Source organism: Hydra vulgaris, chromosome 07 (assembly GCF_038396675.1).
Source record: "Hydra vulgaris chromosome 07, alternate assembly HydraT2T_AEP".
Taxonomy (NCBI): domain Eukaryota; kingdom Metazoa; phylum Cnidaria; class Hydrozoa; order Anthoathecata; family Hydridae; genus Hydra; species Hydra vulgaris.
This window is the reverse complement of record NC_088926.1, coordinates 30,792,956-30,805,598: the sequence shown is the minus strand read 5'-3', so window position 1 is coordinate 30,805,598 and position 12,643 is coordinate 30,792,956. Positions and strand designations below refer to the sequence as shown.

Genomic DNA, 12,643 nt, shown 5'->3' with positions numbered 1-12,643 from the left:
ACACCTTTTTATTCTTTACTAGTAATTCTTTACTGGTAATTTGAAGTAAAATCTTTTCCGCTTTGTCTTAAAATAATAAGTTAAGTTCAAATAAGTAATAAAGATATAAATCATGTAAAAAAGCTATATTGATAAAATTAAAAAAACATCAAAATGTTTAAAAATTATATTGATAAAACTACATTAACTAAAAAGGTTTGCATTTGCTTTAATCATGATTTGTTAATAAATATTTCAAACACAAAGTTTCTTCAGATTTGCAAACACTTTTGATATCTTCCAAAACTTTTATTATTCGTTCGGCACAAATGTTGGATCTTTAGATATTTATAGGAAAAGAAATATCACACCAAAACTTTGTGAATGTATTGATAGCCTTTGGATGATCTTTAATGGCTTCCTCCAATTCTTTACCATTTTCAGGGTTAAACATTTGGTTTGAAAACAAAATACCTGCCCATTTTCCAGCAACAAGCTTAACTGCTATCTCAAGTCACTGTCTATCTGAAAGAATTAGTATTTAAGCAAGTAGTAAATAAATTGCCCAAGAGTTCCATCTAGATTGGCTAATATTTGGTATATTTTTAAAATTAACTTTAGGAAATTTCTTTTCATTCTAAAAGTATTTCACTAGATTAATCAGATGCTTCCAAAACTGCATGTCATCTCAACATTTTAGTTCAATCTCCTTCAATTGTATACCACTCAAAGTTCAATGTTAAATAGTCATATTTACTACATATTGCTTTAAGAAAATAATATGACAGTTCAGGTGCATTGGTATTACCTCCAAAAAAGTCATCCAGATATAACATTAATAATTGATCTAATATATGGTGTTGACAACCAAAATAGATCCCCATAAATCATAATCATTTTTGAAGTCCTTCAAAAATTGTCTCTGACATTCCATTCTTCAATACCATTGGCTTTAGCCTAACCGCTTTTTTTTTATTGTTCTTTATCACGACTACTTGATGTTCAACCTCGATTATTTTTTTCCCATCAAAATGCAAACACCAATTCTCGACCTTCAGTTCTTTTTTCAATTTATCTTGTAACTTTTTACCTTCTTTGATGACTGCTAAACAGATTGTTGGTTGAGTTGGTGCAGGAAGATCGACACCAGCCATTTGAAGTTGTTGAAACACTGTGGCAGCATTTTGTGTACTTAGCTTTGCTTGACAAACCAATTTAATAGCCTCGACTGTCCTCTGTTTAATTTTTCATTTATTAATATTTATTGAAGGTTCATAATCATTGCCACAGTCACTTATTGACTCATTACTACTTACGCGTTCCTCTCAGTATTCATTCAAAATTAAAGTTGATGGCGTTGATGGAACATTTCCAATTTTAATTTTCTTTAAAGGATGTATTTTTTTAGGATCACCAAGCTTCATTGTAGTATATCCCACTCTACCAGATGCCTCTAATTGCTTTAAATAAAAAATTTTATCTTCAGAATGCAACTAAAGTCCATCCTCTTTTGCTATATCTAATAAACCATCAAAACTATAAGTACCTGGTTTTGTGATTTCTATTTGTCACTTTTTAATCAATTTTTCTATTATTCAGATCTTTTGTCAATTGTTGGAAAATTCAAACTAGATCATATTTCTAAACATTCATCTGAAATTTTCTTTATTCATCCTTTCACATTTTAACAGTCTGATGCCAAGCTGGTCTATCGGTTAATTATTTGCCAAGTTGATGGCATTTTACATATTGTTACTAATGATTGAGATTTACTCTTACATAATCTTTTACTTTTCTCAGAGTGAATCAAATTCTTTTCCATACAACTCTTGCTACTTTGGTTGAAGTAGAATTTTGACATATTGAATGGTTGAAATATATAAATTAAGTTTGACATATTGAATGGTTGTGTAATAACTAAACTTGTAATTGTAAAAAAAAACTGAACAAATAATTTATTACTTGATTAGATTAAATTACCCAATGCTAAATTTCACTAATAAACAAAACAAAAAAATTTACCCTCACAGAGCATCAAGTCAAATCAAAATAGCGTGCTAAGTTTAATGAAAATCACCGCGTAAAAGAGCTTAAGATCTACTTCTGTTTTTAAAACAAATTTAGCGCTGTGTAATTTATGGACAATCCCTTACGAACTATAATTCATTTGGTGTGTGAGTTTTTTAAATGGATGTACCTTAAAATTATTGTCATTTTTTTCAAAATATAAAAGCTCATAACTAGGTGACATGCTCGTGTGAAAACCTTAAAACTATTTTTTATTTTATACCCCTAATATACATGAGACTTATTATGAACGTAACAAAATAATTTTATTGCAAACGTCAGATGTTCAACATTTTTTATTTTTACAAAAAGTGGTTTCCAATGGTGAGTCATCACCATTGCCATGATTTAAAATATTTTCTTTAAATTTTGAACACTATGTATTTCAATGGCCTCACAAATATTTCTTGTGTAGATGTTTGAAATAACAGAAAGCGTTTTTTACCATTACAATGTTGCGAATGTTCTACTATTCCAGATGTATCCTAATTGGTTTTTTAACATTAACATTGTTGCAATGACATCATTTTGTTACATTCGTAATTACTTTTTTTTAACGGTTTTATTAGTTTGATAATGGCTCTCACTATATGAGCTAAAATATCATGTAAAAAAAAAAAAAAATAGTATGATATTGTATATGATGTTTTAATGCTTATTATATATATATATATATATATATATATATATATATATATATATATATATATATATATATATATATATATATATATATATATATATATATATATATATATATATATATATATATATATATATATATATATATATATATATATATATATTAAAAAAAAATTTAAAAAATTACCCCGAAGAGCTGAAAACTTTTCAATTTTTTCTGTTAAAATCATATCCAACCGATGTACATATTCTGAAAATATTGCCAAATTATTATACTTAAAATAAGACTTTATAAACACAATCTTTTTAAAAATGAAAAGCCAAATAACGAGATTTTAAAAATTTACCAAAATTCTTTAAAACTTTACAAAATGTGACAAGCACAAAAATTGTACACAAAAAAAAACTATTAGTGTTGACAAGAAAAAACTGGACAACCTATTGTTACTTTTGGACAGTTATAAAAAATTATTGTTAGTAGTTTGTTAAAAAGTTAAAATCTGATGTCAATTTATTAAACTTCTTTATGATAAAAACTTTTAAATAATGAACTTTTATTGTATAGCAATATTTTAAAAAATGCGAAAAACAACGAAGCAAATTAAACTGGCACTTTGCTGACCACAAAAGAGTTATGCTTTATAATTTATAAAAATGTATTTTTATATCCTGAACCTTTTCACAAATAAAATTAACTTGTCAACCTTGACTGACAAGATTTTTTTATCAGGTAAGAACACCTTTAAAAATGATATTCTTACTGTAAGATATTTTTGTTAAAGAAACTTTTATGAAACTAACTTTTACAATATTGGATACAATCTGTTACAATAATTTTCATGAAACCGTATTACATGAGTTTTATTTATATTTAATATTATTTGTTTATACAGCTGTTTTAACCATTTCAACCATAAAAACTTATTTTTGGAAAACTCAATGAAACAATTTGTATCCAAAATTGTAAAAATAAACTCATTAAAAAAATCTTAGGCAAGAACATTTTCCAGAAAAATTTCATCTTAAGGTAGATCATTTGAGTCAATTATTTAATTTAGCCGTTAATCTTTAAGCAGATTTGTTAAAAATAATTGCTGTATAAACACAGGTAACTTTTATATTATTTATACTTATTTATAATTTACATTAATTATTTATTTAAACATATGTATGTATTAAAATGCCTATTTTAATCTATATTTCTTTTTTTATTTTCAATAGTGTAGACAGTCAATTTTTAATTGCATAGACATACTAATGATAGTCAACAAGCAAAAACAAAATACATGTTTAAAATTATGTAAGCAAAAAAACTTCTTCATTTGAAAGTATTTTATTGTAATAAAAGCTACGATTTTGCATTGCACTAACATTACTATGTTTTAGATTTCTCAATGTTTAAGTAGTTTAAAAGAAACTATATTTTTAGCTAATATTTTTTCTTTATCATTATTTTCTTCATTATTTTTGATAAATTTTTCTATAGTTATTTATCTTTTTTTTTTTTACAAAATATTCATATATATTATATACTAAATATTCATATAAATTTTCATAAATTTGGTAGCTTATTTAAAACTTTTAACTTTTTTACTTGTTTTCTTTTTCTGTATTCATTGCCAGACAAAACTTTATTTTAAAAATGTTAAAGATTTATTTTTAACTTTTATTATTTGTAATAATAATAGCAAACAACCTGAGAAAAATGGCTTTTAATATATAAAAAAAATATGAATTTATTATGAACATATCTTTTATGAATTACCAATTAAATAGGTCATAATTTGCTATTTTTAGCAATTTTTACATAAATCTAAAATAAATAAAAATTTTTTATCTTCTTAATAATTTATAATAAACCGAATCATCTCTGTTAAAAATAATAAACTTTTGTCATTTAACAACATTTATAAAAGATATAAATATGAAGAAAATAATGCATTAAAACACCTCACCTTCTAGGTCACAATCTACATCATTTTCAATTCTTTCCAAAAGTTTTTTTTCTTCTTCTAATAAATTATAGTTTTCCTAAAGATAAAATCCAAAAAAAGTCACCTAAAATTTTATGCACTACAAAATGGGCGAAACCCAATTTAACAATATTAAATTTTATAAGTGTAACAATATAATATCAAAACTTTGACCTCCATACTGGTACGATGTTCATCAATCATTTGTTCTTCTGTTTCCATTAGCAATGAAACAGCTTCATGAAAATTATATAAATAATCACCGCCATTTTCAGCGGAGTCCTATTTTAAAAATAAGGGATATAAATAAAACAAAAATATCAGATTAAAAAAAACTTTTAATTGAGTATAGTACGAAAAACTGGTTGTTCTTTAATAAAGTTTTTAAATCAATACTGATTTAGTGCATAGCATGGCAAGCTCTGAGTTGCGATACTTTGACTGGGAATTAGAGAGTTGAGAATCGTCTTCACTTTCATAATCCAAATCAACAACTTTTTTTTTATAATTTTGGTCATCAGGACCCAGCTCTTTTGCCCTAAATTGAAAAATATATATATGAAAATAAATTTTTTAAAAACATGAAATCTTTATTAAAACAACAAATAATAGTTACTAAGCTTTCTAAATGTTATGTCCCATGTTGAATCTATTAACCTTTGCATTATATTTTTGCAAATTTTTTTTACAAAATTCAAGTTTTTCTTTGAGCTTGACCACTCATTTGATCTTAATTTAGGTTATTCTCTTTTTTTCAGAGTTAATTTTTAGAAAAAGTTGAAAAAAATAAAAAATAATAAAAATTTAAAAGTTTCCCTTAAAAAAAGTCCTTTTATCCAAGTCCATCATCAAGGATGCTAAACTATGATAATGATGATGATGATGATGATGATGATGATGATGATGATGATGATGATGATGATGATGATGATGATGATGATGATGATATTTATATAGAGTATATGTATAATATAATTACATATATATAAGTAATTTACTTATATAATGTATTCTACAAAATACAGTGCTTAATGTTCTTAAAAGAACAAAGCAACAATAAATTTATATAATATATATATATATATATATATATATATATATATATATATATATATATATATATATATATATATATATATATATATATATATATATACATACACTTGGCCAAGAAGGCGTGCGATTTTAAGTCTCTATATGACCACGAAAAAATTATTTTGTTTTGACGATTTAACCACGGTTTTTAACAAATTCGCTAAAAAATTGGTTTTTAATCACGCTGAAAATAAATAACTTCGATACATTTTTATATTAGCAAAATACTTTTAAAAAAGTAGCTAATGATTTTAATTAAAAGTATCATTTAAAGTAGTATAATTTTTAATTCATTTTATTTTAATATTAATTATATAAGATTTTTTCATAAGTAAAATAAAAATAAAAAACAATCTAAATTTATAAGCGACGACTTTGAACAGCAATAACTTTCAAGCGACAACTTGAACAGCTATCTCTTTAATAAACTTTATATAAGAATCATTAAAGTTAAATTACTGGAAAAGTAGAAAAACTTTGTTGAGAAGAAAGAAAAAAACTAACTTTTTTGAAAGCCGTTTGAATTAAATAACTTTGATTTTTACTTATGTTTTTTATATCATTGAAACGCATTTAAATAAAGTAACAAATCAATGTTAATGATTTTTTATAAAAATATTAATGAATAATGTAATATATATATATATTATTTATATTTATTAGGGGTAGTCATTTTGAGGGAATTTTTGAAAACGAAGTACATACCCAGCTAAAAGTGGAGCAAATATGCTAAAACTTAGTCAAAAATTTTTTTAGGTCAATCAGGTGACTTTTAAGTCCCCCTCAAGACTAAAGTTGTTAAGAAATTGTTCTTCAAAAAAGGAAAAATAGGGTGTGTTTAGGGTGTTTGAGGGGGATTTAAATGAAAAAATTATTTCCATTTTTTTTTGTTTGTTTGTTATTTGTTATCTATATTTTCATTTTAAAAGGGTATGTCATCATTTTTTTTTACATATTCTCGGTTAAAACGATATTTAAGAAATCAAAAAATGAAAAGTTTAAGTTACGCAAGTGGTTATGAAATCAGCAAATTATGTTATCAACCAAAAAAACAAACTATTTTGAACTAAACAAGTAATTTACCATTTAATAAAAATCTTTACAAATACTATCAAAACAAAAATTATGCATTAATTGAAATAAGTATTTTAAAATGAACAACAATTTCCTAAGTCTACAATTTCCTCTTCTTTAGTTTAGAGAGTGACATCAGGCTTTCTGATAGTTTTTTTTTTGTAATATTATTTTTTTCCACACCAAAAACTTTGAAAGTTGACCTTACTTTGTCGATGGTTAAAAGTCTGTTCTGCTTGTCATCTTCATTTTCGTATCTTTGCACAAACTGCTGCATCATTCCGATTGCTCGTTCAGAATGATCATTGACAACAATTAACATTTTGGCAAAGTTTTCAAAATTCTTAAACGAAGACTGGGTGTGCCAATATTGGGGTGGAAGTGACAACCAGTCTCTCACTCTCTGATTATCCAACCCTATCATTGAAAAAATTAAATATGAAAACTCATTAACCAAAAGAGAGAGAGTTGGTACCTTCATATTATTTATGATATTAATCTCGTCTATTCGTTCTTTGCTTCTATGTTTAAAAAAATCTGGATCCGGCATTTGAAAGGAAAGCAAAGCATCTGCAATGGCTGTTTTTTTATCCATACAAATATTTTTATCCAAAAGAGCCAAGGGAATAATTGTTGAATCAAGATACCATGTATGCTTATAAAGAGATGCTAACACAGCGTCTACTGCCTCCGGATTGGAGCAAACTTTCTTATACTCATTCATCTGAAAGATTGCATCAAGATCAGACGCAGGAGATTGAATCGCTTTATGTGCTTGAAGGTACCACCTTGTGTAAAAACATACTATGAACTCGCAGATAAGTTTTAAATCTTCGCGTAGATTATCATTTTCTTGCACAAATGTCAGTTGCTTGCACAAAAGCTGAAGTTTAAGATAGTATAAACTCTTGCCTAAAAACCTAGCATGATGAACAGCTCCAGTTTTCTTTAACTTGAAATGTGCAGAAGGGGATAAATACTGCATGGTTAGTTCAGCCAACTCTCTTCGGTCATTCCTCATATTGTGTTTTTTAGTAAAATAGGTCTCACAGTAATCTAAAGTTTTCCTTGCAGCTTCATTCATAACTATTCCTTCAACGGTTTTCCAATCAAAAGAGGTCAGGTTATTTTTGTCGTATTTGAATTTAGGGTTCTCAAACATATGTTTGAACTTTACGAATAAGGGATTTTCAGGCCCTACGCTACTCTCTTTTATCACTGCTTCACAGAAATGAACCATTCTAAGCTCAATGATATGATGCCTACATGCTAGTAGAAGAAGGTATTTGTCTACCTCTTTTGCAATCCTAATAAGTGATCCTTTCTTAGAACCAGTATTACTTGAAGTTGTATCAAAGCATACTCCGCATACTTTTGAAATGAGGTAATATTCTTCTAGTATTTTTATGATTCCTATATACATATTTTCACCTGAAGAAGACGGCAAGGCAGGTACTCCAAGAAGATGCGACACCCCCTCAATATTAACGAGCACAGCTAATCTTTCATTCTTCAGTCTTTTTCCCTAATTCATTTCAAACAAAGTCTTTCTGTCAAAATGAATTATACAGGGATAACGGCTTTTTTCCACGGCCTTCTTTATATCTAATTTAGCAATTTCTGCAGTATCCTTAGCAGTTTTTTTTATCTTCCTTAATGCAGTTGAAGCACTGGCTTTGCATTTTGCGATATCAACTCCACAATCTTGAAGAATTGCTCCAGTTACTTTTTGTAAGACATTCGGGGAGATATCATTTGCTGTAGCTATGATAGATACATTTCCATCAAAAATATTCATAGGGACTTTGGCAGTAATGTTACAATCATCTGCTCTTCTATGATGCCAAACTTCGGGTTCGAATTCTGAATCAGAATCAGCGCTAGTGTCAGTGAAACTCAAGTCTAATTCTGAGGTAGCGTCAATCTTAGGAGATTCGTCTTCTAGCCTTGTCCTCTTCCTCACACCTTCAGAAACCTAAAATTTACTTTAACATGGTATATGTGTATTAACAAATAATGTATGTTAAATTAGCAAATTTTAATAAAAAGGTCAAATTAACCCACTAAAAACAACATAAAACCTTTTTGCTAAATTTTCTATCTTCTGATCCCAAACTAAAATGTCTCGGTCCTTCCTGGTCTTCCAAAAAAGTTAAATCATCGTGCTTATCTTTATCTGAGCGTTTTTTATCCTTCCTAAATAGGTTCTTTAAATTTGTAGAACCAATCCAAAACAGCTTTTTCAAAAATGAAATAAACTCCCCTTGATTAACCTTGTCTCTAGCTGATCCTCTGTATTTATTTCTACTCAAATCTGAATACTTCTTGTCCATCTTCATTAGGTTCTTGATAATATTTTTATCTGACATTACTTGAAATCCCGCTTTAAGCCATGGTCTTTTAATTAAGCCTAAAATGCATTCACAATTGTCTACTTCACATCTCTTGTAACCCTGAATCTTGTTAGGAGGGCATGATAAAATTGTTGATTTCTTAACATTATGAGGAAGTAGTGATCTTCTGTAGGCAATGTGTTGAAGAATATCCATTCCAGTAGGGAGTTGAAGACCTTAAGAAAAAAAAAACCAATATTCTAATTTTTAACAAAAAATTTAAAATTCAAAACAATTTTTTTAAATTAGATATGTACATGTAATAGCTGGTTTAGCCTCATTTATGATAAAAAGTTTGCTTTTGCTTGATCTGAGAAACCTTCTCTTCCCAATATCTTTTACAATTTTTTTTTCCATTTTTGTATTCAATCTAAATAGATTTAATGGTTTGTAATTAGTTAAAAACTTCAATACAATTTTACTTTATATTGTAATTCGATTAATAACAATCAAGTAAATACGAAAGTTATTTACAAAAATAAAATAATGTAACACAATTTCACGTACAATTTGTTTATAAAAACGCTTAGTGACTTAAAACATACAGTGCAGGATCTTCAGCACATTTTCTTCTGCATTATTTTATTAGAATTTTTTTATTGTTTCCGATTTTCATAACCGTGCGTAACATAAAATTTTCATTTTTTCCTTTCGTATATATCGTTTTAACCAAGAATATGTAAAATGACATGATGACATACCCTTTTAAAATGAAAATATAGATAACAAGTAACAAAAAAAAAAAAAAAAATGGAGATAATTTTTTCATTTAAGTCCCCCTCAAACACCCTGAACACACCCTATTTTTCCTTTTTTGAAGTACAATTTCTAAGCAACTTTAGTCTTGAGGGGGACTTAAAAGTCACCCGATTGACCTAAAAAATTTTTTGACTAAGTTTTAGCATATTTGCTCCAATTTTAGCTGGGTATGTAATTCGTTTTCGAAAATTCCCTCAAAATGACTACCCCTAATATTTATATCAGTATGTATTTTTTATTTTAAATGTCTTTAAATAAAAAAAAATTATACCAACTTTTTGAATAAACGATTTAACTATTATTTCTTTTGTTTGCATTAATTGCAGAATCTTTTTTTTTAACTTTTAAATGCATTTATTAAACAATCGTTAGATGTAAGTTGTTACTATTCAAAAAGGGTTTCTCATTATATTATATAAACATTAGTAAAGATTAATGATTTAAAGTTATTTATTCCAAACGTAATTTAGATATTTCTTAGCGCTATAGTTTATTATTTATTTTAGTTAAGTTTTAATTTTATTTTTTTAATTCAAGTTTTAGCTTTAAGTTATTTTATTTTTCGTTATTTGTTTTACGAAGATTGATTTGCTTTAGAAAGTAGAAAATCAAATTTTTTTTTTCATTTTACACTGTATTTTATCAACAAAGACTCATCAGAAATTATTTTATTTGATGAAACAGTTTAAAATGAAAAAAAATATATATATATATATACATATTTATATATGGGTAATTCCATTTTTAACTTGCGTTACACATGCAACAACTTTATCAAATATTTGCCTATTTAAACAGTAAATTAAACTTTTAGCTACTTTGTATGAAAGCTGTTAGACTAAAGAATAAAGTAAGCTAAAAATTTACAGTTTAAATAGGCGAATATTTGATAAAGTTGTTGTTGCGCGTGTAACGTAAGTTAAAAAGCCTGGCCAAAAGAGGGCAAACTTAAATGCCACTTAACTTACGTTACACGAAAAACAAGGTAAAAAAATTGCTTCAACTTTTAGGTCAGATTTCTACGAATCAGCAGGTTTGTATTAGAAACTTTCACAAGATGTTGAGAACCCTACACCAATTTAAAAAGTATATAAAAATCTATTACTGACTGTTGACTGACTAAGGAAAATAAACTGTTTTTTTTTATACTATATATTTAACTTATGTTTTAATGAATGAGGTCAATACAAAAGTATTGACCTCATTCATTAAAAATAATTAATAAAGGAAATTTTGAAAAACTGGTGACACTCTTCCTGAGTGATTTTTCATAACATTTATGAAAGTTATCTAATAAAAAACAGTTTTTACGCAAGTCCAAGAGCAACTTTAAAAAATTATTTTAGTATTACAACTTTATTAATACTTATTTAAATACATTTAAATAAGAAAATCTTTGGTTTGTTGAGGTTTTTACTTACACTCCTTACATTTATGCGTATTGCCTTATTTTCATTAGATTGAATTTTTACAATGATGCAAAGTATTTACATTTAAATCTTTAAAATACTTTGACGAACTATCAAACTGCTATCAAAGTTTAGGAGGAGAGGGGTTCAGGTAAATGTGATCGTTTGTGACAAAAGGAAAGGGGTTAAGAACTGACAAATATAGGGTGACGTGCTTTATGGATGACCCATAATAGCAATTTACAAACGATTTGTTTTACTAAAACAAAAATAAAAAAAGATTTCAACTGAATTTTTTTTTATTAGGAGAATAGCAAATAAATCTTTTTTTTTTTTAAATCTCTCAATACAACTATTTATTTAATTCTTATTTTTATTTATGTGTATTTATGTCTACTAAAATAAGAATACATAAACAAATAAAAAAGCAATAGTATAAATAATTTTAATTAACATTAAAAAAAAAAAAAATTTCTAAATTCTCCTAATATAAAAAGATTCAGTTAGAATCTTGTCATGCCAACGCGAATTATTTAATGATGCAATTCATTTTGTAATTAAACACTTAACAAAAAAGTGCCAAAAATTTAATAAATGCATGAAGTTTTAACTTACGTTACACAAATTCAAAATAAAAATATGCTTTAACTAAGCATCGTTATTTATGGTTAAAATAACATTTTACAATGATACCTTTTTTATCATGCAACAATGAGAAAAACCGTAACTTTGGGAGGCATAAAAATGACTTAAATTAATTAATTTTAGTATTAAAGGTATATTTTAAATAAACTTTCATGCATCTGCATCAATATTCATTTGCTAAAAGTTGACGAAAAAGAGAATAAAATTTGACAACTTTTTCATTTTCTGCCATGTTATTGCCCATATATATATATATATATATATATATATATATATATATATATATATATATATATATATATATATATATATATATATATATATATATATATATATATATATATATATATTTATATATATATGTATATATATATATATATATAAATATATATAAATACATATATATATGTATATATATATATATATATGTATATATATATGTGTGTATATATATATGTGTGCATGTATATATATATATATATATATATATATATATATATATATATATACACAATATATATATGTGCGTGTGTGTGTGTGTGTGTGTGTGTGTGTGTGTGTGTGTGTGTGTGTGTGTGTGTGTGTGTGTGTAAATATATATATAAAT

General features: G+C 26.0%; 1 protein-coding gene across 1 annotated transcript in view; it reads right to left on the bottom strand.

Annotated features, from left to right (window-relative positions):
• LOC101234502 (kinesin-like protein KIF2A) overlaps positions 1-12,643 on the bottom strand; it is a 99,235-nt gene that overhangs the window by 428 nt on the left and 86,164 nt on the right. Inside the window, exons 24-27 of the mRNA XM_065801622.1 lie at positions 5,058-5,199; positions 4,836-4,943; positions 4,644-4,719; positions 2,876-2,938 (exon numbers count right to left, since the gene is read on the bottom strand). Of these exons, the coding sequence (XP_065657694.1) occupies positions 2,876-2,938; positions 4,644-4,719; positions 4,836-4,943; positions 5,058-5,199 (389 nt within the window). The remainder of the gene's footprint in view (positions 1-2,875; positions 2,939-4,643; positions 4,720-4,835; positions 4,944-5,057; positions 5,200-12,643) is intronic.